At 53.8% G+C, this 21,689-nt stretch overlaps 2 protein-coding genes and 1 pseudogene across 2 annotated transcripts in view; 1 reads left to right on the forward strand and 2 right to left on the reverse strand.

Annotated features, from left to right (window-relative positions):
• Window positions 1-7,124: 7,124 nt before the first annotated feature.
• Window positions 7,125-13,422, reverse strand: SSH3 (slingshot protein phosphatase 3). The gene is made up of 14 exons (XM_006893262.1): window positions 13,357-13,422; window positions 12,881-12,918; window positions 11,954-12,185; window positions 10,824-10,942; window positions 10,679-10,750; window positions 10,371-10,436; window positions 10,061-10,249; window positions 9,898-9,991; window positions 9,625-9,753; window positions 9,490-9,536; window positions 9,022-9,168; window positions 8,714-8,914; window positions 8,353-8,608; window positions 7,125-7,409 (listed from the first exon to the last, which is right to left on the reverse strand). Exons 1-14 carry the CDS (start codon window positions 13,420-13,422, stop codon window positions 7,125-7,127), a joined length of 1,941 nt encoding a protein of 646 aa, XP_006893324.1.
• Window positions 13,423-14,486: 1,064 nt separating this feature from the next.
• The window catches only part of ANKRD13D (ankyrin repeat domain 13 family, member D), a 23,648-nt gene continuing 16,445 nt past the window's right edge, over window positions 14,487-21,689 (reverse strand). Inside the window, exons 7-16 of the mRNA XM_006893263.1 lie at window positions 17,510-17,576; window positions 17,063-17,144; window positions 16,783-16,844; window positions 16,564-16,694; window positions 15,753-15,910; window positions 15,531-15,641; window positions 15,270-15,433; window positions 15,100-15,191; window positions 14,607-14,820; window positions 14,487-14,573 (exon numbers count right to left, since the gene is read on the reverse strand). Coding sequence (XP_006893325.1) covers window positions 14,607-14,820; window positions 15,100-15,191; window positions 15,270-15,433; window positions 15,531-15,641; window positions 15,753-15,910; window positions 16,564-16,694; window positions 16,783-16,844; window positions 17,063-17,144; window positions 17,510-17,576 — 1,081 coding nt within the window. The 3' untranslated portion in view covers window positions 14,487-14,573. The remainder of the gene's footprint in view (window positions 14,574-14,606; window positions 14,821-15,099; window positions 15,192-15,269; window positions 15,434-15,530; window positions 15,642-15,752; window positions 15,911-16,563; window positions 16,695-16,782; window positions 16,845-17,062; window positions 17,145-17,509; window positions 17,577-21,689) is intronic.
• LOC102851304 lies at window positions 18,595-19,038 on the forward strand (annotated as a pseudogene).

Raw genomic sequence — 21,689 nt, forward strand, 5'->3', positions numbered from 1 at the left:
GAGCGCGCAGGCTTTCGCGCCCCAAAGTCAAACGCTCCGGGCTCGGGGGGGGGGGGGGGGGCCCGCGAGGTTCCCATGGCAACGCGAGGCGGGCAGTGTGCGCCTGCGCCGACGCGCGAAGCACGCTGGGAAGTGTGGTTTCGCGCCGTCGCCCGAAGTGGCGGGCACGGCCGCAAGATGGCGCCCGCGCGGCGCGCTCCGTCCGGGCCTCCCGGCTCTCCCGGCCCCGGCGCATTTCCGGGGGCTGCTGCCCGCGGAGAGGCCGCGGAGGCCTGAAAGGTACTTAGTGTCTCGCTTAGAGACGTCGTCGGGGGATGCGGGGGCGAAGGGGCGGTTGAAAGCAAGTCCAGGCGCCTTTCAATGGCGGTCGGCACCCGGGCTGGCAAATAGGAGGTGGGGGACCTTTCTCGCCCCTAAGAAGCTCTGGTGTGAGGGAGTTCGGGTTGAAGCTTTGCCGCGGTGACCCTCCGCGGAGTTCTGGGCAGTTCAAGACCCGGGTACGTCGTGGAGGACAAAACTGCCGCCGCGGCTGGTGGACCCCTCCTCCGGCGGCGGCTCCCTCCACTTCCCGGGGCTGAAAACCTGGAGACCTGGTTCAGAGCCCGTCAGAGACGCCGTTACCCTAACCTGGTGGGCAGGTGTGTAGGATGCGTGTCCTCGCGCTCCCCCCGGGAATCGGACCAGGTTCCCGGGAGATGACGTTGATGGGGAAGCCCTGCCGCCCTTTAATTTAGAGACATTCCTGTTTTCCCCAGTCGTTGGCAGTTGGCTGCAGCATCTTGGAAGGGAAGTAAAGCAACAACTCTCAAAATTTAGAAAGCTCTGTCAATTCTAAAATATGAGCCTGTTAGTTGGCTTTTGTAAATTTCGCGACTCCCTTGCTGTTTGTTTCCAAGGAGTGCTATTCTAGTTATATATGTATTTCTTTATGGGTAAATTATATGCAAAGACGAGGTATCCACAAGGGACCCTATATGTGAAATTGGGGCATGAAGGAACCCAGTTTGTAAACAACCTAAATGTTCATTAGTAAATGACTACTTCAATAAATGATGGAACCTCCATAAAATGGAATATGGGCGAATTTTTAAAGTAGCGTTGTTCTTATGTGCCGTCGAGTCGCTTGCGACTCATAGCGACCCTGTGTACAACAGCCCTAAACTCTGCTGTGTCCTGTGACACTCCCATCCCAATTACTCCAGTCACTGAATCAATCCACCTCATAGAGGGTCTTCCTCTCCTGCGCTGTCCCTCCACTCTACCAAGCATGATGTCCCTCTCCAAGGACCCGTCCGTCCTTACAGCATGTCCAAAGTATGTCAGACGAAGCCCCAGAATCCTTGCCTCCAAGGAGCAGCCTGGTTTAACCCTCTCCAGGATGAGTCTGTTTTTCTAGCAGTCCATTATACATTCAATACTCTTCTCCAGCACTACAGCTCAAAGGCATCAATTCTCCTTATGTCCTCCCTAGTCATTGTCCAACTCTCTGATGCATAACAAGTGATTGCAAAGATCATAGCCTGTATCAGACACACCTTAGTCTCCAGAGTGACACCATTGCTCTTCAGTACCCTAAAGAGGTCTCTAACAGCAGACTTTACCATTGCAGTACGTTTTTTTATTTCCTGGCTATTGGTGCCAAGAGTGTTGACTGGGGAGCCACCAGACTAAAGTTGTTAACAAACTCAATCTCTTCACCATCCATCCTGATGCTGCCATTTGGTCCAGTGGTGAGAATCTTTGTCTTCTTGACATTGAGCCTCAATCCATATTGTAGGCTGCAGTCCTTGACCCTCTGCAGAAAGCATTTCAGGTCCTCCTCAGTTTCAGCAAACATGGTTGTGTCATCTGCATAACGCAGATTATTAATAAATCTTCCATCAGTCCTCACACCACACTTCTCCTCATAGAGCCCAGCCTCTCGGATAATCTGTTCTGCACACGGGTTGAAAAGGTATTTAAAGTGAGGAAACTGTTATGTACTGATTAATGTGAAGTGCATCAGGATATGAAGACACGTGCCAAGTGCAGGGTGATATATTAATACACTGTCGTCTGAGTATCTCTGGGGCACAGTACCTTCAACACTGGCCTGCCAACAACAACCCAGCATCCTCTCCGTAGGAGAAAGATAGAGCTGCCTGTTTCCATAAAGATTTACAGCCTTGGAAACCCTATGGAAAATTCCCTGCCCTGCACGGTTGCTACAGGAAGCTGTGGGGTCCTTGTGGTAAGAAGCTGCATTATAATCGGAAAGGCTCACAGTTCAAATCCAGCAGTCGCTCCACAGGAGAAGGATGGGCAGTCTCTTCTGTGGGATTTACTGCCTCTGAAAACTGACTGGAGGGTCAGGGATGGTTTGGTTCCCGCTCAACAACAACGTAGGGTTGCTATTGGTTGAAACTAACTGGAGGATAATGGGGATTTTGTTTTGTTTTGTTTTAACAATGTGTGAACTTTGTATATACATAGAATGTTCAGTCATTTGCCTGCCTCCCCCCCAACCCCCCACCCCATGGTGCTAAAAACATGCACACCAAAATGTCCTCAGACACAACCGCATCCATACTTACAAATCGGTGATCCACTTTGCATGTTGTCTGCTTGCATTTTGGAACAAGTGGTTCCTCTGGTTCCCAGCATGCTGTTTTGGGTGTGTGTGTGTGTGTGTGTGTGTGTGTGTGTGTGCAGCTTCTTGCCACTAGGCCACCAGAGCTCCCTAGCATGCTGAATTCTTCTCAGAGTTCTCCCACTGCTGAGGATAGGACCTTCTCTTCAAAGCTGCATGGGCTTGAAGGACAGAGTTCCCAGATGTCCAGCTGTGGAAACATGGCTGGGACTATTTTCCTCATCTTGTCGGGTCACTCTGAGTCAACTAGAAGGCAGTAGGCCTATGGGTGGCATGCCTCATGTTGGCCCACTTGGCTGGCCCAACCTTCCAAATAAACACTGGGAGCCACTTGCCACCCTAGAGCCAATGAGTGGGGCTTCCCATTCATTCTGCCATTTAGGGAGTTCTCAGCTGAAGCTGGCATGGCTGAAGGTGGAGAGAAGTGGAGAAAAGCCAAGGCCAAGCTCTGTCCTTCCTCATTTCTTCTCTGTGTTTTGGCTTTTTGATTTTCTAGTGTAATTTTCAGTCTCTTCTGATAGCCATTTTGGTCTTTTCTTTCTTCTCTTTGTAATGACATATTTGCTTTCTTCCTGGATGGTATCCTTGAATTCATCAGGTCTTCTATTATTAGTGCTCAGAACACTGAACTTATTTTTGAGGTGGTTTTTAAATTTAGGTGGGATAGACTCAAGGGATAGGAAACACCATGATAGATGGAGAAAATACTAAAGTTGTCAACTATTTCATCTTCCTTAGATCCACAGTCAACCTTCTTGGTACTAGCAGTCAAATAAAAAGATGAGTGCTCACTTCTGCCGCACATATACTAAAATTGGAACAATCTAGAGCATGGGCCTTTGACAAGGATGACACATAAATTTGTGAAGCGTTCCATATTTTTTTAAAAAGAATAATCTTGCTAAACATCCCCCCCCCCAAAAAAAGAGTAAGAAATCTGTTGTCAGGACTTCTCCAGAGTTGTAAAGAACATTGATATAAATTTAAAGACTAAGGTGTGCCTGATCTAAGCCATGGTCTTATCAGTTTCTTGCTATGCATCTGAAAATTGGACAATAACTAAGGATACTAGAAAAAGAGTTGATACCTTTGAGGTGTGATATTGGAGAAGACTGCTGACCTTTTCATTAGCCACCTCGTGCTGAATAGCCTGTGAATTGCCAAGAGAACAAATAGGTCTGTCTTGGAGAAAATGAAGCTAAGTTGCTCCGTGGAGTCAAAGATGTTGAAACTCCGTCTCACATACTTTTGGACGTATTGTCAGTAGGGGTGAGTCCTTGGAGAAGGACGTCATGCTTAGAAAGATGGGGAGTCAGCCTAAGAGGGGGAGAATCTCAACAGATGGCTCAACATGGTGACGGTAACAGGGCTCAATGTCAGAGATGGTGAGGCTGGCACAGGATGGGGCAGAGTTCAGATCCTTTGTTTAGAGGGTCGCTATGAGGCAACGGTCAACTTGATGGCACATAACCACATACTGCTCACAGGAAGCTCTAGGGGCATAGAGGTAAGCAGATGTGCTGCCAACCCAAATCCCCCAGCCACTCCGAGGGACAAGGATGGGCAGTCTCCTCCATGCAGTTTACACCCTCTGAAAACCTGCTGGAGGGTCAGTGCTGGGTCAGTTCCAACTCAGCAGCACATACCAACGCCACTGCCCATCGTGCCCATCACTCCCATTCTAGGGAGCATGTCGAGGCTATAGCCAGAGTCCGTTCTGACCCATAGCACCCCTGTAGCGTCAGTCAGAGCTGCCCCTTAGGGCCTCCAAGACTATGATCCTTACAGAAGTGGACTCTCTACTCTTTCTCCCACAGAATGTCTGGAGGGTACAAATTGCTGACCATTGGTTAGCAGTTTAGCACTTCAGCCAGTGTACCACAGGGCTCCTAGAAGGTGATGTATGTTAAGATAAAAAGATCCGAGTGAGTTGGTAGAGATTTTCTGGTCTGTTCCCTTTGTCTTGTAGAAACAAGATGAATGACTGGTAAAGCCAGGGCTAGAAGCCAAGTCTCTGGTATCCACCCCAGTACTTTAGGGTTGTTAGTGAGAACCCTTAAAACTCCATGAGGCTTCAACCAATGAGTCAGCATAGAGGGAGTTATATGGGCCTAACATCACCCCACTCACCCCACAAACATACACAGCCCAGTGCAGTGTGTCACAGGGCAGAGAATGATCTTTGGAAGAGGGGACAGAAGTGATGCAAATAGAGCCAATTAACTCTTAACACAAAAAACTAGAGTCCCCAAGTAGAAAGGGGCTCCTGAAGGGCCTTCGTCCCTGGCAGTGGGGGACTGGCTTGGAAAATCAGGCTCCCTTCTCAATGCTGTTGTTGTTGTATGCCCTGGAGTCGACTATGACTCAGAATGGCCCTATGCACAATAGCTCTGAACCCTGCTCTATCCCAGTCTCTGACACACCTACCCTCATTATCCAGTTGTGTCAGTCCGTCTTATCTGGAGTCTTCCTCTCCTGTGCTGTCCCTCAACCCTTCCAAGCATGGTATCTTTTTCCAAAGACCCGGCCCTTCTGGCTACATGCCCAAAGTATGTGAGGCAGAGTCTCAAAATCCTTGCCTCCAAAGAGACTGGTTTCACCCTCTCCAGGACAAACCTGTTAGTTCTCTTGGTAGTCCATGGTATGTTCAATACTCTTTTCCAGCACCACCGCTCAAAAGCATTGATTCTTCTTCTGTCATCCTTGGTCATTGTTCAGCTCTGTGATGGATAGCAAGTAATTGCAAAGACCATGGCCTGGATCAGGCGCACCTTAGTCTCTAGACTCATATCCTTGCTCTACAGCACTGTAGAGAGGATCCTGACAATTTTCCTAACACAGTTCACCTTTTGAGTTCCTGACTACTGGCTCAAAGAATGTTGATTCTGAAACTGAACAAGCTGAAATTATTAACAATCTTAGTCATTTCTCCATCTATCATGATGCTGCCAATTGGCCCAATGGTGAGAATCTTCATTTTCCTGATGTTGAGCTTCAATCCGTATTGCAGACTCCAGTCCTTGACCCTCTGCAGCAAATGTTTCAGGCCCTCCCAGATTGAGCAAGTAAAGTCATCTGCATAACACAGGTTGTTGATGAATCTTCCTCCAATTCTGACACCACACTCCTTAAAGTCCAGCCTCTCAGATGATCTGTCTGCACGCAGACTGAAAAGGTATGGAGACAGGACACATTCCCTGATGCATTCCTTCCCTGATTCTGAACCATGCGGTGCTTCCTTGTTCTGTTCTGATGACTGCCTCCAGGTCTAAATAGGTTTCTCTATGTTGTTGTTATGTGCCGTCGAGTCGCCTGCGCGGTTTCTCTATAGCAAAAGGAAATTGTCAGGATCTGAAGAACTGGTGTCCACTCTCCATGGGGAGTCTCAGCTCCTCAGGCGGGCTTGCTCTGTTTCTCCCTTGGGTAACTCCTCACTGCCCTTCCTCCTCTCAGAGCCAGGTACCTGCTGCCCTGCCAGACCGGGAGGCGTGGCAGCTCACACATTTACTCACACATTGCTCTGGGAGCCTAGTGCATAGGAGTTCGTGATTCGAATCCACTGGCTGCTCCTGTGCGATCTATAACCTCTGAAAATCGCCTCGATCAGCAGAGTAAGATCGAGCGGGAGATTAGGGAAATAGCCCGCGTGTGTGTGTCCCCCCAGTCCTCTTCCTGTCCCCATTCTTCCCCCTCTCCCCTCCCTGAGAGACTTCCTGCCCCAAAACAGGTCTGTCCTGAGACAACCTGGAACTCTGGGAGGACTGAGCACTTGGAGCAGCCACACCCCTCTGTAACCTGAGAAGGCTGAGTGACAGATCAGCCACTCTCATTAAACTGAAAGAACTTAATATGAAAATGATTTTTATTCCTAAGTAAAAAGCCAGATGCTATCAAGATTATGAAAATCTGGCCAGAGGCCATGAAGGACAGAAAGAAGACTCTCTTTGGCCTAGTTCTGTGCCCCTGTACAGCGCCCTGGGGCAAATGGGGCCTCAGCAGAAGACTCGGTCAGTTGTGAGGTGTGTGAGGGAGGCAGAATCTGCCAGCCCCCCAGAGGGGCCTGGCTCTGGGCTCCTCAGAGCCTCCTTGGAAATGAGGTACTGGCTGCCTTTGGGGTTCCCAGGAACAAAGAGGAGTGAGATAGGGAGGGAGACATGAGCTTTCCTGTGCTCTGGAAAATGGTTTGGTTTGGTTTTTATGCCTGTGGCTGCAAGTACTTAGGACGGGAATTGAACATGACACTGGGGTGCTGTCTGCCCCAAAGGCACCGCCAGGCTCTACTGCATGCCATTTTCAGAGAAGTGTGAGCCCTTGGCAGGAAGACATGAGGCTGAGACTTAAGGCTTCAGGAGGTCAGGCTGCAGTGACAGGGCCTGGAAGGCCCTGAGGAAGACGACGAGGCCCAAGCATGGCTGCAGGAGTGAGGAGCGTTCAGGCAGAGCTGTGCTTCAGTGGTCTCTAAGTAGTGTCTGGTGGGCGGGCGCGAAGGGGGCACTCAGGCCTCGCCTTCCTCTTCGCTGTCATCCACACTGGCCTGCCTCGTCACCTTGCGGACACTGGGGGTGGAGGGACAGCCAGCCTCCCCCTGGCCCTTCTCCTGCTTCTGGAAAGCCTGGGTCCTGCTGGCCACCAGAGCGGCACTGTGGAGGGCGACCACGGACTGGTGGGACTTCAGGGCAGGCCAGGGCCCCTTCCGGCGTCGCCGACCACCCCTGCCCCTTGATGGCTGAGGGAGGGGCTGTGGAGGGTCTTCCTTTGAAGAATCATTAGAAGGAAAAACCTGGAAGTAAGAGGACAGGGCAAGGTCATGAGACATCTTTCAAAAGAGGACTTATCGTAGTTCCTATTTTGCCAAACATTGAGCACAGACAAAGCCTGGCAAAAGGCAGACACAAAATGTTCTTTGAATGAATGCAGAAAAACTGAGCTCCTCATGGGTCCTAAATTGTTAGGAGGGAGAGCAGCACCCAGCCCTATGGTCCTGCCCATCACCTCTCCATCACTTCCTCCTAGGCCTCAGCACTCCCTCCACCCACCGTGGCCTTGAGGCAGGGGCTGCCTGACCCTTCTTCTTCTTCTTCCTGTCCCCTCTGTCTTTGCATCTGGTGAGTGAACCAGGGGGCCAAGCTCTGAACTGGACCATGTAGGTGCCCATCTGGGAGCTGAGTGAAGCCAGCCTGCCCTTAGAGTGCCCACGCTTGTACACCCAACTCTCCATCCCTCACTGTTCTCCACTCCCCGTGCCCCTTCCCCCAGGGAGCCTCTTCCAGTCTCCCCAACCTCCGTAAGCTCTTCCTTCCTCCCTCAGAGGAAGTCACAAGTGGGGTTGGCTTCCTTGGACACTATCGTGTCTCCTGTTTGGGCACCCCCCGGGCACCAGAGGCTGCTCCGTTAGCTGGTCCTCCTCCTGGACTCAGACTGGACTCGCTGAGACCTCCTGCCCTGAAGGAGCCTGAGGTGCGCGCTCAGAATAAGTGCTCCCTGCCTGCGCTCCCAGGGATGTGGCTCCTCCTCAGGGACCCACAGGACAACTGGAGAGGCCCAGTGCTGTGAGCAGATGGTGTGGAGGAGACAAGAGTGGGAGACCCCACACAGTGGGGGTGCAGAGTGGGCCCGAACACCTCCTGCTCAGAGCCTAAAGCTGAGCCCCAGTTGTGGTCTGTCTCTGCTCAGCCCGTCAGCCCCCACCGCTGGGCCTCTGCTCCGTCCAAGCCCAGACTCACCTCTGGCAGGTCACCCTCCCCTGATGTGCTTTCCAGCTCCTCCTCGGAAGGCTCCAGAAGACTGATGGATCGCATGACCCCGCGGAGGTTGATACGGGGCCGCGTCCCAGGCTCTTCCTTTGGGGCTGCCTGGCTCTCCTCTACCTCACCCCCAGGCTCTGGGGGCAGAGCTGGGAAGGGTGTAGAGACTTCTGGGGCCAGTGGCTCCTCAGGGGAGACCTGGCCCGCTTTCTGTTCCCAGACCTGGCTCTGCCGGCTGCAGGGGAGGGGGTGGCTCTAAGTCAGCTTGAATGAGCAATGGCAACCCCCCCCCATGCTCACACCCCCTCCTGACCCGTGTCCTGGTCTGTGTGCCCCATACCTGGCAGTCAGGATGCCCTGGTAGGTCTGCAGCTGGCGCAGGAAGCCGGCATTGGGGCGGGCAACGGGCCGCAGCTCCTGCACGTGGCGCAGCGCCTGCTCCAGGCCCCAGCCGTACTGCTTCATGGCGTAGGCCATGACCGTGGCCGCTGAGCGGCTCACACCCATCTTGCAGTGCACTAGCACCCGAGTACCCTGGGCCCTGGGGGTGGGAGAGAGTTGGCTCTGTGCTCCCACCCTCACTGTGGTTGAGTGGCAGGAGGAGGGCAGAGGGCCCACCCGCAGCCCAGGACGGGTGGGTAGCCGCACCTGGCGGCCTCGATGAAGCGGTGTGTCTCCTTCCAGTGGGGCAGCAGCTGGGCTGACTCCTCATCCCAGAGCCGCACGTTGTGGTAGGTGAAGCGCTCAGGGTAGAAGTTGTCAATCTCCCGGGCCACATTCAGGATGTGGCTGACCCTGCAGCAGAGGGCCCAGGGCCAGGCTGACTGGGTAGGGCCTGGCAGCTCCGGGCCTTCCCATCTGCCCAGGTTAAGAGAACCGGGGGAGGCGGCCTCACAGGTGGAAAGGCAGGAGCAGGAGCTGCTGACTGGCTGTGAGGGACGCCTCGTTGCCCATCCAGCCCACCGGCCTGTATCCATCTCTGATACTTGTTAGAGGACAGTTTCTGAGTGGGATCTGTGGGTGCTAGGTGAGCACCCTGCACGGTTTCCCAGAAGCCTCTGGGGCATGGGGGGCGGTTAGAGGCTGGTGCAGGGGGCCCTCCTGCTGCTCCCCTACCTGTTCCTCTGCAGCTCCTCCAGATTGGCTGCATTCCACTCGGAGCCCTGTGGAGAGAAGGAGGGGCCATTCACCCTGGCCTCCAGCCCCGGGAGCAGGTCTGCTTCACGGGAGCAGCCCCCACCGGCTACACACCAGGTAAAGGTGGGGAAAGATGCGCGAGGCCCGGTCCTGCTGGGCCATGAGCAGCAGCATCTGGTTGTCGATGAAGTCGCGGTACTGCTGCAGCGGGCAGCCCAGACGCTGCTCCAGGGTCTGGCGAATCTACAGGAGGAGCAGAAGGGACGAGGACACCTTAACAACTCCTGTCTCCCCACCCTTTCCTGGGAGCCTTACAACCTTTTCCCAAGGAGGCCAGGGCATTCGGAGTGACCCAAGATGGGAAGAACAGAGAGAGCCTCAACTTACCTCCTTGGATGTGACACTCTCCAGGTCACTGGTGTCCAGTACCTCCCACAGCTCTGCTCGGATCGCCTGCTCCATCTCGTCCTGCTCTGAGGGCCTAGAGGCCAGGCCTGTCAATCCAGGGCAGGCTCACTGCTGTCCCTCCCCCCATTTCCCTCACACTGACCGGCCAGTCTCAGCACTGGGTGGCCGCAGAGACTCCAGGTCGGCCATGGCCATCCACTCGTTGAGACAATTCTGGTCCGAGCTCACTCTTTCCTGGTAGTGGGCAGCCCAGGTGAGGGCACTGCCCCCTGGCACCAAACCACTGCCGAAAGCCACCTCACATGCCTGGTGCAATACCTGGAGTGTGGCCCTGGGGACAAAAGCAGAGGCTAGGCCATCCTCTCCTCCCTGCTGCCCCTCCCCAGGCCTCTAGCATCTCCCAGGATGAAGCTAGCCCAAGTCTGGCCAGCCCCTGCCCAGCCCAGCCTTACCACATGGTCTGGATGGAGATGGGTTTGAAGATCCGGCTCTGCCCACCAGAAGTCACGCTGAAGCCCCTGCAGAAGAGCAGGCAGGTGGTCAGCTCAGAGGACAGGTCACTTGTTGCCACCTCATGAGTCTGCCCTCAGAGTAATGGACACATTGACCAGCTATGGGGAGGCAGAGGGTGGAGGAGGCAGCCTGGCCAGCCCACTGAGCAATTTCTAAGGGTGGACAGAGTGGGGTCTTGGAATCCTGGCTTAGGGGTCTATGTTCCCAGGCACCCAGCCCATCACACCCTCCTGTTGGCGCCTCTTACCCATCTCCATCCAGGTACACCTGGGTGTCGCTCCAGAGGGGTAAGACTAGACCCAGGGTACAGCTGAGGGAGCTGGCAGGAGACAGGGGAAACCGTCATCCTCCAGCCCCTCAGCTCCTACCACCCCTCCTCTGCCCGCTCCCACCTGCTGTCAGGGAAGTCCACCCCCAGGAGGACTGTCTCTTCCTGGATCAGGTGTTCTTTTGTGGACACTACCAGCAGGTAGCGGAGCCGAGGAGGCCGGGCTGCCTCCAGCTGGGCCGCCTGGGGGAGATGGAGAGAGAAGGCCAAGGTAAAAGTGGCCTAGAAGGCTGCTGCCCAGGCCTGGAACATCGCCTCTGATGCCCCCATGCCCATTCCCACCCTTCCCAGACACAAGGTCCTCTAATCCACAAGGTCCCACCCTTTGAATGTCACAATCCCACAAAATGCACTAATTTTTTTCTTAAAGAGAGGGTTAGATGAAGTAAAGAATGGTTTAAAAGGAATATATGATTAGTTATTACATGTATCACAACAGTCCAGAATAAGAGGTATACTGCAAAGAGGACTGGGGGGAGCAGGGGGAAGGAGGGAGGTAATTGTGCAACAATGAATGAATGAAAATCTAACATTTCTGTAAACTTTGATTAAAATACTAATTAAAATCTATTTTTAAAAAGGAGGGTTATGTAGAGAAAAGAGATGGGGGAACTGACAGCATCCTCAGTTTTTATTTCTGTCTTGTAAACATGGGCATAGCCACTCTTGCCCCACCACATGTCATCTTTAAGAAATATTTTATCAGCATTGAAACACATAGGACATAAGCTCCAGACCAAGGATGTGATCCCCCAGGGCAATTCCTCTTGTTTCCATGATTTACTACAGATGGTCACAGGTGTTTAGGAACCTGTATGCTCCAGTACCCTAACTTTCCCTCCCCCAGATGTGCTGACCTCCCCACTGTCTGTCTCCTACCCCAGCACACCAGCCTCCAGCAGGCTCCCAAGAGCCCTCCCTAAGCCCTGGTCCGCTCTGGACAACTTGTGACCAGAAAGCTTTTCTAGCAGAAATAGGCCATTGTGTCATTTCTAACTCTGGATGCATTAGGCCCTGGGGGCTCAAAACAAATCTTCCAGGCCCTTCTACGGTCCTGAAGCCATGACTGGCTCTGCTAACACTTCTTAACAGAAAGAGCAGGAACCTCTGAGGATTAAAGGATGCCCTATGCTCCCAAAGTGCCTGTGGCCTCACACCCTGTCCCCCACGCCTCAGGTGGCTCTGCCCTCTCACCAGGCGGATGTCGTCCTGGGGCCTCAACAGCCCCACCATGGTGTGCAGGCGCTGTCTCTGTTCCTCCTCCTGAGGGTTCTGGGGTCCCTGCCCACCGTCAGTCTGGTCTCCGGGGGTTTGCACATCACCTGGGGGCTCTTCCACTGGCTCAGAGGTGGCCTCAGCCCCATCTCCACTGTCCCCTTCGTCCTGTAGTCTCAGGACAGCCCCTCGAAGCACAGCAAAGCTCTGCCTGGCAAGGTGAGAGTAGAAGGGTGGCCACTTTCACCCCTCTCCCCAGCAGTGCTTCCCAAACATGACAGAACCACCCACAGGCCTCATAAAACAGATCCTGGGCTCCATCCACATTAACTGATTCCCAGGGAGCCCAAGTGGCACCATGGTCAAAGTGCTTGTCTGCAAAGCCAAAAGTCGGTGGTTCAAACCTGCCAGCCACTCCCTCTGAAGAAGAAAGCTTCCAGCTTCTCTAAAGATGACCCCGTTGGAAACACTATGGGCCAGTTCTTTGTTCTACTCGGTTTTCACTATGAGTCAGGATGGACTGGAAGGCAGTGGGTTTGGTTTGGGCAACTAGTTCCCAGATGACACTGTGACCACACTTTGCGGCCTTAGGGGCTCTTGCACCCCAGCCATCTCTCCTGTGTGAAGGTGGAGACTGCTAGGCCTTTTCTCTTCCTACCCACCCACCTTGGGAAATGCTGAGGGGGCAGGGGGAGGTCCTCAGGTTCACTCTGTCCTGCTCTCTGGAGCCAAGTCTAGGGTGGTGGGTAAAGGAGCCCTGCCTGCCCCAAGGGAGGGTGGAGGCAAAAGTGACCAGCCAGCCTTTGGCAGCAAGTCTTCCAGGGGGCCTGCTGGCCCTGCTCTCCCGGTGCAGTGGTGGTAGGCAGGCCTGGGCTGTATGGGGGTGTCTGTTTGGGGAAGCCTCACCGTCGCTGGAGTCGGCTTCTCCGTTTTGATGCTTGGTCCTGCTGAGAAAGTGGTTTCCAGGGTTGAGAGAGAGAAGGAGGCTCCTTCTCCTGTGCCCTCTCAGGGTCTTTGGAGGGGTGGGGTGCTCTGGGGACCTTACTGCCATCCCTGCAGGGGGCGAGACTCCTTAGCGGGGGGCCTGTTGGCTAGAAATGGTATTGGAACCGCTCCCCTTCCTTCTCTAGTCCACAACGCACCCGGGGGTCCGCGGGGCTGGTTCCGATTCTGGGCAGGGAAGTGGGGGCTCTGCGGACAGACTGGCTGAGGGTTCCAGCTCTCGGCGCGACCCCCGCCCCCTCCGACCTGCATTTAGGATCTTTCTCCTGGCGCACCCAGGCTCGAGGGGAGGCTGCCCACGAGCAGACGCGCTCCGCAGGCCCAGCTGCTAACCTACTACGTGGGCAGGACCGCACCACCACCACCACCACCAGACTCACTGTGGGTCCCACGGGCGTGGAGTGGCCGCTGGCGGGGGGCGAGCGGCTGACGGTGACCAGGGCCATGGTGCGAGACCGGGGCACCTGGACTGGCTCTGCGCACAGCCCCCTCCCTCACCCCACGGACGGTGCGTGCCCGGCAAGACCAGGAAGGAGAGCGCGGAGCCTCCAGGGCCTGGCACCTCCCTGGGGGCGGCCCTTAAAGGGCCAGACGCTCTCCCGGCCGGCGTGTGCAGCCGGCGCTGAGCGGAGCGGCCCCTCCCTTTGCGTCTCCGCCCAATTCCGCTCTGGGGGCGTGGCCAGAACGGGGGCGTGGTCGGAGCAGGGGCGGGACGCAGGTGCGGAGTTGGCCTCCGGGAAGGGCGAGCGGGTGATCCCGGCTACCTGTCCCGCCCTTCCCGGGATCTCGGCCCCCACCCCGGAAGCGCCCTGTCCCGGCCTCCCGGGCCCGCAGCTAGGTCGCCTGGGTGCTGCTGCGAGAGCTTCCACCGCTGTACTGAGCAGGATGGGTGAAGATCAGTCCTCATGGCCCGTGGGCCCCCATCCAGAACAGATCTCGCTGCATGGACAGACCTCAAGCTCCTAACCTCCTGCTGGGTGTGTCACTGGGGAGCCTCGAGGCTTCCGGAGAAATCAGCTAGGGGGTTAGAAACAACCCACTGTGCGCACCCGGGATCATCTCAGAAGTCAGCAGGGCAGGGGAGAACTGGCTAAGAATGGCCGGGGGTGTGGCTTGTCCCACTTGAACGAGATTCACAGGAGCCAGATTTGAGCTGGAAGATTAGAGATTTAGCCTCCCCCCTCTAGTTCTGAGGAAGCCAGACTGGGTGGCAAAGGAGATCGGGCCCCCAGTAGGCGAACAGTGCTCAGAGAGGTGCCAGCCCCCAGCACCTGTGTGCTCAGCTCAGCCTCCCAATATCCCTGGCAAGTGGGGTGGCCTCTTCCTTCTGCCACTGAAGAAACAGGATCAGAATGACAAACAGAGCGGCACCCAGGATTCCAGCCCTGTGTGAGCTCCCTTCTCCAGCACCAGTCCCAGGCTGTCTCTAGAATTGGGCCCATTGAGCAGAGCAAACCTGCTGCTGAAAGTCTCTTTATTTCTATCACGGTTTCCATGGCTTGCCCATCCAGGCTCCAGACCCCAAGCTCAGCAGCACACAGTTTATAAATAAATAAATTATAAAAGCAGAGGGGTGGCAGCCCTCCCCGGGCCTGCCCTCCCCCCGGCCTGCCCTCCCAGGTCCTGCCACTCAGTGCTCTGTGAGTGACAGTCGCAGAATCCGCTGCAGGTCTTCCTCCTCCTGCTGTCCTCTCCGTTCCCGCTCCTCCTGCTCCCTTGAAGACAGCTCCAGGGCCAAGCGAAGCTGCTCCTCAAAGCTTGGAGGTACTGGGGAAGGAGGCGTCCTGTGTGGGGACCCTGGGCCCCCAGGTTCCGTGGAGAGCCGCAGGCTTTCCTGGAGGGCTCTTCCATGGGAGAGAGAAAGGGAAGAGTGACCAGTGAGTCCTGTCACTCCACGCTAGGGGAGGTGGCCAGGACCAGCCAAAGCGACAAGGACTGGCTGGAGGCAGGAGTAAACCCTCCCTCACTACCCATGGTTCAGGGTGGCACTCCTGCTGCGGGCAGTCTTTGGATGGCACAGGGCTCTGAGCTAAATCGCCCTGCTCCCCACTCAGCCACACTGTTGGGTCACCCTGGGCAGTGAGGTCAAGCATGGCCACCAGGGGGCTGCTCTGCAGGCTCACCGCTCCAGCTGAAGCTGCTCCTCGTACACCGTGGGCTGGGGGGGCGGGTGGGTCCCAGGCCGGGCGCTGGTCAGGGCCTCCCAGACGGTCACCTGCAGCAGCAGAAGTCACAGCTACCATCCACGTCCGATGGCCTCGGAGGCCAGGCCCCTGCCAGCACTGTGGCCCACCTGCTCTGCCTCAGTGCCAGCCTGGAGAAGGCTCTGCTGGATGGCAAACTGCAGCAGGTCATCATCCTCGTCCCGTAGGGGCTCACTGCGTTCTGCGCCCAGCACACTGTAGCCCTCGGGCACCTCGAACACGGCAGGGTCCACCTCACATGGAAACGGGCTCCCTGGGCAGGCAGCACGAGGTGCCGCTGAGACCTGGGCTCTTCGCCTGATGAGCCGAGCTGCCCATCCCTCCCAGCCTGAGGCCGTCCCAGCCGATACCTGAGGCCGCAGAGCCAGGGGCTGGCACCCACACGGAGCTCAGGGGCTCATCACAGCCGCACAGGTTGCTGAAGGTGATGCGGGCGTTGAGCACGTGGAAGAGGGGGATTTCTGTGGGAGATGGCAGATCTGAGCGGCACCTACGGACTGGGTGTCCCCGGCGACCCTCAGTCACACCTCTGGTGAAGAACCGCCCCACTCGGGCTACCAGCTGGTCCTCACCGATCTTGACGGGGAAGCCAGGAGGGAGGCACAGGGTGATGAAGTCTCGGAGTTTGGCAAAGTGGGCATTGCTGATGGCCATCAGGTCGATGATAGGGGTCACCTGGTCCCCCAGGGACAGTGGGTGCTCCTCACTCAGCCACAGGGTCGCCTTGAACCTGCCCAGCCAAGCACAGTGAGCAGAGGCCCTCACAGAAGCCCTGTCGGGACATTTGCATTTCCTGTGCCCAAAGGGTGCCCTTCTCGGTTCGGCTGTTCTCCCAGCCCTGGAGAGCTGGCATCTTTCCGTCTTGCTGGCCCAAGCTGCCTACCGACCTGGGGTCCGATGAAGGCCATGGTGGTTTTGAGGACAGGGCCGGGAGGGGTGCTGCCCTGCAGCTTTGACCACACCTCCATCCTCCTAAGCCACAGCCTCACGCTCTGCTGTAGTGTCAGGGGCCGGGACTGCTAAGGTGTGAATCCCACCCCCGACACACCGGGCCACAGAGACCGTTCCGGCTTTATGAAGGAAGAAGTCACATAGGAGAGGGGAGCCTTTTCTTGGGCCAAGCTGAAGTTCCTAGCACCCAGCCCAGGATCTGCACCCCTCTAACTCTGTGCTGGCCACAACAGGGCTCAGAAAAGACGCACTGAATTGAATCAAAACCCAAACACAGCTTTTTCACTCATTCATTCATTCACCGAGCAGGGTTGATTCTGTGGGCCCCAACCCCTTGTTCAAGTGGGCCTCCAGAAGAACAGGAGCCTGAAGCAGCTCGGGGGGATCCCTGCCACCAAATTAGGTCCCCACCCAGGTGGCCTCAGGTCTCACCTCTGTACTTTGCTGGACATCTCGATAGGGCGGCCAATGTTCCGAGACTCCAGGCTGAAGTTGGGGTCAAAGTATTCATCGGGAGAAATGGCTGTGGGGTTGGTGGCACTGGATGCCTGCTGTACAGGGGCCTGGAGGGCCCAAACTGGCTGAGCATAAAGGAGGGGCCTGACCATGGTTCACCCCTCCCGACCCCGGCCCGGCCCCGCCCTGGCTCACCCCATTGTGGTAGGAATGCTGCTGGGCCATTCCGAGGAAGGACTGAAACGGAGTCTTGCCCCCTGAGGAGATGCGACAAGAGCCATGAGGGGGTTTGGGGCCACTGTCCCCAGGCCCTTGCCCTCCCAAGTGTGTGCCTGGAAGGCTCCTGTGTGAGAGAGGGGCAGGCAGAATGGGGCGGCCTCCCTGCTTGACCCGGGATGCTCTGGCCCATGGCCCCGGACCAGGGCAGCCCTGTCATGCGGTGTGAGCGGGCAGCAGCAGGCGCACCTGGGTTTACCTTTGCTCCTCGACTTGTCTTGATCAGACAGATGCTCTGTGCGGGTGCGTGTCACCAGCTCCACGTTGGTGGCACTGTACACCTGAGGGGAGCGGAGGGACAGAGGCTCAGGGCCAACCCCACTCTCACAGAACCCAAGTCCTCTGTCCCCAGAGATGCTGCCCCAGGGATGAAGGGGGTGGCAGCGTGTGAACCCCAGGGGTCACCAATGAGTGACAGTGCCCCTTGCCCCTTCCTGGCACTCCAGGTGGAGGCTCATGCTGTGGGTGGTCCCAAGATGCTCAGCAGAGGCTGGGCACCAGGCCCATTGAGCTTGCATGGCCACACAGGGCTCTGGAACCGAAGGGCCCATCTGTCTCCCTCCCTCTGTATTGTGGTGAACTTGGTGAAGGCGCCGGGTCTGAGGCTCCGCTCCCACCCCAGGTCCTCGGTGCTAGCCTCTCCTGCCTTGGCCTCGTAGCCGCTAACAGTTTCCATCTTCTCGGATCGCCAGCCCCAGATCCCACATTTGTTCCTGAAACAGAACAAACAGGAGCCTGGTGAGGACCTCTGCCACCACCCTGCACCACCATTTAGCCTGTCTCACCCACCCTGAGGCCTTGAAGAGGCTGCCTGGACAACTGGGGACATGTGAAGGCCTGGGGAGTAGAGGCTGTTAAGGAACTAGCAGGAATCAGCAACGTTAGTGGTGATGGTGTCAGGGCTGGGTTAGAAAATGGCCTAACCTCTTAAGAGTCACGCACAGAGCATTTACTGTTGACGTGCTAGGATGCTTGTAAAGTGCTTTAAAGCACTCCAGACAAAAAGAAAAGAAGGCGAGGAAGGCTAGATGAAACAAGATGGGAAAAGGTTGATAAATCTGAAGCCGGGGGATGGCCTCATGGTGCTGTCTCTCTTTGATCATGTTTACCGAGGAGCTTTGAAAACCCACTGGATGGGCAGTCTCCTCCCATGTAACCTACTGCCTCTGAAAACCTGAAGTTCTGACCCAACAGCAAACAACAACAGTAAGGAGCTCTGGTGGTATAGTGAGTTACATGTTGGCCAAAAGGCTGGTGGTTCAAATCTCCATGGGAGAAGGATCTCGCTTCATGATCTCCAGCCTCGGAAACATGAAGGATGGGGCGTCATGAACTGGAGCTGACACATGGCAGGGAGTTTGGGGGGCTTTCATGTTTCACAATAAAAAGTTAAAAAAGCGTGTCTAACCTAACAACTTTTTTAAAAAATAAACTTTTTATTTTATACTGGTTTACTTGAAAAAAAAAAAAAGAGTATGTCTAATTCAACAATAATAATTGAAGACTTCTATGCCCCATATTCAATGATGGATCGAACAACTAAACCAAAGAAACAAGGAAACAAAAGGCTTTAAACAACAGTCCTTTTCAGAACACGCCACTCAACAACTAGTCTTCTCAACATACAGTCTTCTCAAGCACACACACACGAGACATTCTTCAGAAGGGACCAAACGCATGGTCATATAATTTCGGTACAGTTAAAAGGATAAATTGAGCCTTTCTACAAAGATGGCACTCAAAGCGAAGAAGGAAGCCCCTGCCTCTCCCAAAACGAAAGCCAAAGCAAAGGCATTAAAGGCCAAGAAGGCGTCCTGAAAAAGAAGATCCACACGTCACCCACCTTCTGGCGGCCTAAGACACTGAGACCCCAAAGGCAGCCCAAATACCCCAGAAGAGCGCCCCCAGGAGAAACAAGCTTGACCACTATGCCATCATCAAGCTTCCCCTGACCACTGAGTCAGCCAGAAGACAGACGATAACAACACAGTTGTGTTCATTGTGGATGTCAAGACCAACAAGCACCAAATCAAACAATCTGTTAAAGAGCTCTATGACTTTGATGGGGCCAAGGTCAACACCTTGATTAGGCCTGATAGAGAGAAGAAGGCCTATGTTCAACTTGCTCCTGACTATGATGCTTTGGATGTTGCCAACAAAATTGGGATCATCTAAACTGAGTCCAGCTGGCTAATTCTAAATACAAATTTCTCTCACACACACAAAAAAGGATAAATTGATTATAAGTATGGGGAGGATTTTGCCCCAATGACATAAAATTAGAAATTAATAACAAGGGAAGAAACCCAAAACCTAAGTAACTTACAAAATATATACGCATTAAACAAGAGAAAACCCACTGTGGCTAAGAAGAAACTGGAAGAGAAATGAGCAAATACATCAAGATGAATGAAAATCAAAACATAGCATACAAATATGCAGCTAAAGCAGCTCATAGAGGGAAATTTATAGCTGTAAATGTTTATACTGAAGGGAAAAGAAAAGGGAACTCCTAGGACCAAGAAATTATCTCCAAGACTGGAGTGTGTGTGTCTTTTTTTTTTAACCTGGCCCATGAGTGATGAAATTCCTTGACACCAGGGAAGGACAGGACACATGGGGGTCCTTAGGGAATGCTGGATGCTGAAGGAAACAAAGATGTCCCTTGACAGCCAGCACAGAAAGAGATTTCCACTACAGTCTGTTTCTTGAACTTAGGCTTTGGATTCAGGTCAGAGTACTTAAGAAGAGGATAAGGCACCAGTGAAAACCTAAGGAAAACAAATGATTAGCCAACCACAAAGCAAACGTCCTCCTTAGAGTCAAGGGCTTTGGTGGCCGAGGCAGAGGGAAAAGGGGACGCAGGAACAGGAGACGGCACTGAGAGGCAGGCCTAACTGTCTCCATAAACGACTGTCTCCTTAGCCAGGAGATCAGGAGAACTAGATGGCTACCATGACTGACGATTTTGATCAAGGGATAAACAGATGAATCCTGATCTCAAGGGGGGAAAATGGAATGGAATTAAATTCTTACAGAATCCAGACTTACTGAATCTACTGAAATTAAAATTCATTGCCATCAAGCTAGAACCAAGTCAGAGCTAACCTTCCAGCATATTTCTGAGCTGTAAATTACACTGAAGGAGAGTGCCCATCTTTCTCTGCAGAGCCACTGGTAGATAAAAGGAATTATGACTTTGAAGAGCTCTGGTGGCCTGGTGTAAGGTTACCACTGGCAACCCAAAGTTATGTGGTTCAAACCTACCATCTATTCCACAGGAGAAAGATGGGTAATCTCCCATGCAAATAACTGCCTCTGAAAACTCACTGGAGGGTCAGCTATGGGTTGGTTCCAACTTGATGGTACACGTCAACGTCATCACGACTTTGAAGCAGAGCCCTGGTGACTGAGTGATCAGGATTTGCACTGCCAACCCAAAGGCATGTGGTCTGAATTCTCTAGCTACTTCGTGGGAAAAAGGTGGACAATCTCTTCCCATGCACTTTATCGCCTCTGAAAACCTGCTGGAGGGTCAACTATGACTCAGTCCCAGCTCAACAGTCTATAATAACAACTACAAATGACCTTTAAAAGAATCTTGAATCTATTGCTCTGGGGTGGGGGAAGTCTCCACACCATGAGTCAAAATTACCCCCTGGGGGGAAAAATTATCTCTAAATGAATCTTTAAAGTAAATAATTATTTGGTTAAGTCAATGAAAAAAGTTAAATAAAGAAAGAGAAAGTTCCCCATGTGAGCTGCATTTTTCAAATAATTTTTTATATGAAATCAAACTGTCGCTGGGCTGTAAAGGATTGGAAGCTCAGGGTGTGGCACACAATGGCCAAGGAACGGCACAGCGAGACAAGAACGGTGACTCGTGAGGAAAGGAACCAGTGTTACCAAATCGTACATGTGGGAACTGATGCACTAAATAACTGATGGTGTATATTCTGTGTGTATATTTCATCAAAGATTTTTTTTTTTTAAAAAAAAGAGTGCAGACTAATAACCCAACGGTCCACTGTAAGATACTGCAACAAGCAGAGCACCCCAAAGCTACAGACAGCACAAGAAGGAAGAAACAGAGACTGGAGTAAAAATGAATGGCTGTTGTAATGTACCATCGAGTGGGCATCAGGTCACAGCTGAGGCTCCCATGGGTTTGCAGAGGCAGAAATCACACAAGAGGAGACCGACCATCTTTCTCCTGAGGAGCAGCTGATGGATCCAATCCGCAAGCCTTTGGGTTGGCAGCACAGCGCCGTACCACCAGGCCACCAGAGCTCCCTTAGACGTTAACTACTCAACACTTAAACCATCCAATCAGAGCTGACTGCCGACTGACTCTCCAGCTGGGTTTGGAAGATGACCTGTCTTTCTCCATGGAGCCACGGGTGGATTTGAACTGCCAAAGAGGCATTATCTTTGGGTTCACAGCTCAATTCCTTAAGGACTATGCCATCAGAGATTGGTTGAAATTTATTAATTTATTAGAGAAGATAAAAATAAACAAATCAACTAAAGGCTGATTCTTAGAAAATATCAAAATAGTGAGATTACACACATATCGCCCCCTAAAAAAAGGGGGAGGGGAGTACTCAAATTCCTAGACTAAGAAGGAGAGGTGATGGGCCGCCTTGGAGAGACTGGCTGTGATTATAGTTGTTGTTGTTGTTATGTGCCGTCTAGTCGTTTGCGACTGACTTATAGCGACCCTATGTACAACAGCCCTAAACCCTGCTCTATCCTGTGCCAATCGCATTGCCTGACACATCCATCCCAATTTCCCCAGTCACTGAATCAATCCACCTCATAGAGGG

Source organism: Elephantulus edwardii, unplaced genomic scaffold (genome assembly GCF_000299155.1).
Source record: "Elephantulus edwardii isolate Elephantulus edwardi_28Jun2011 unplaced genomic scaffold, EleEdw1.0 scaffold00126, whole genome shotgun sequence".
NCBI lineage: Eukaryota > Metazoa > Chordata > Mammalia > Macroscelidea > Macroscelididae > Elephantulus > Elephantulus edwardii.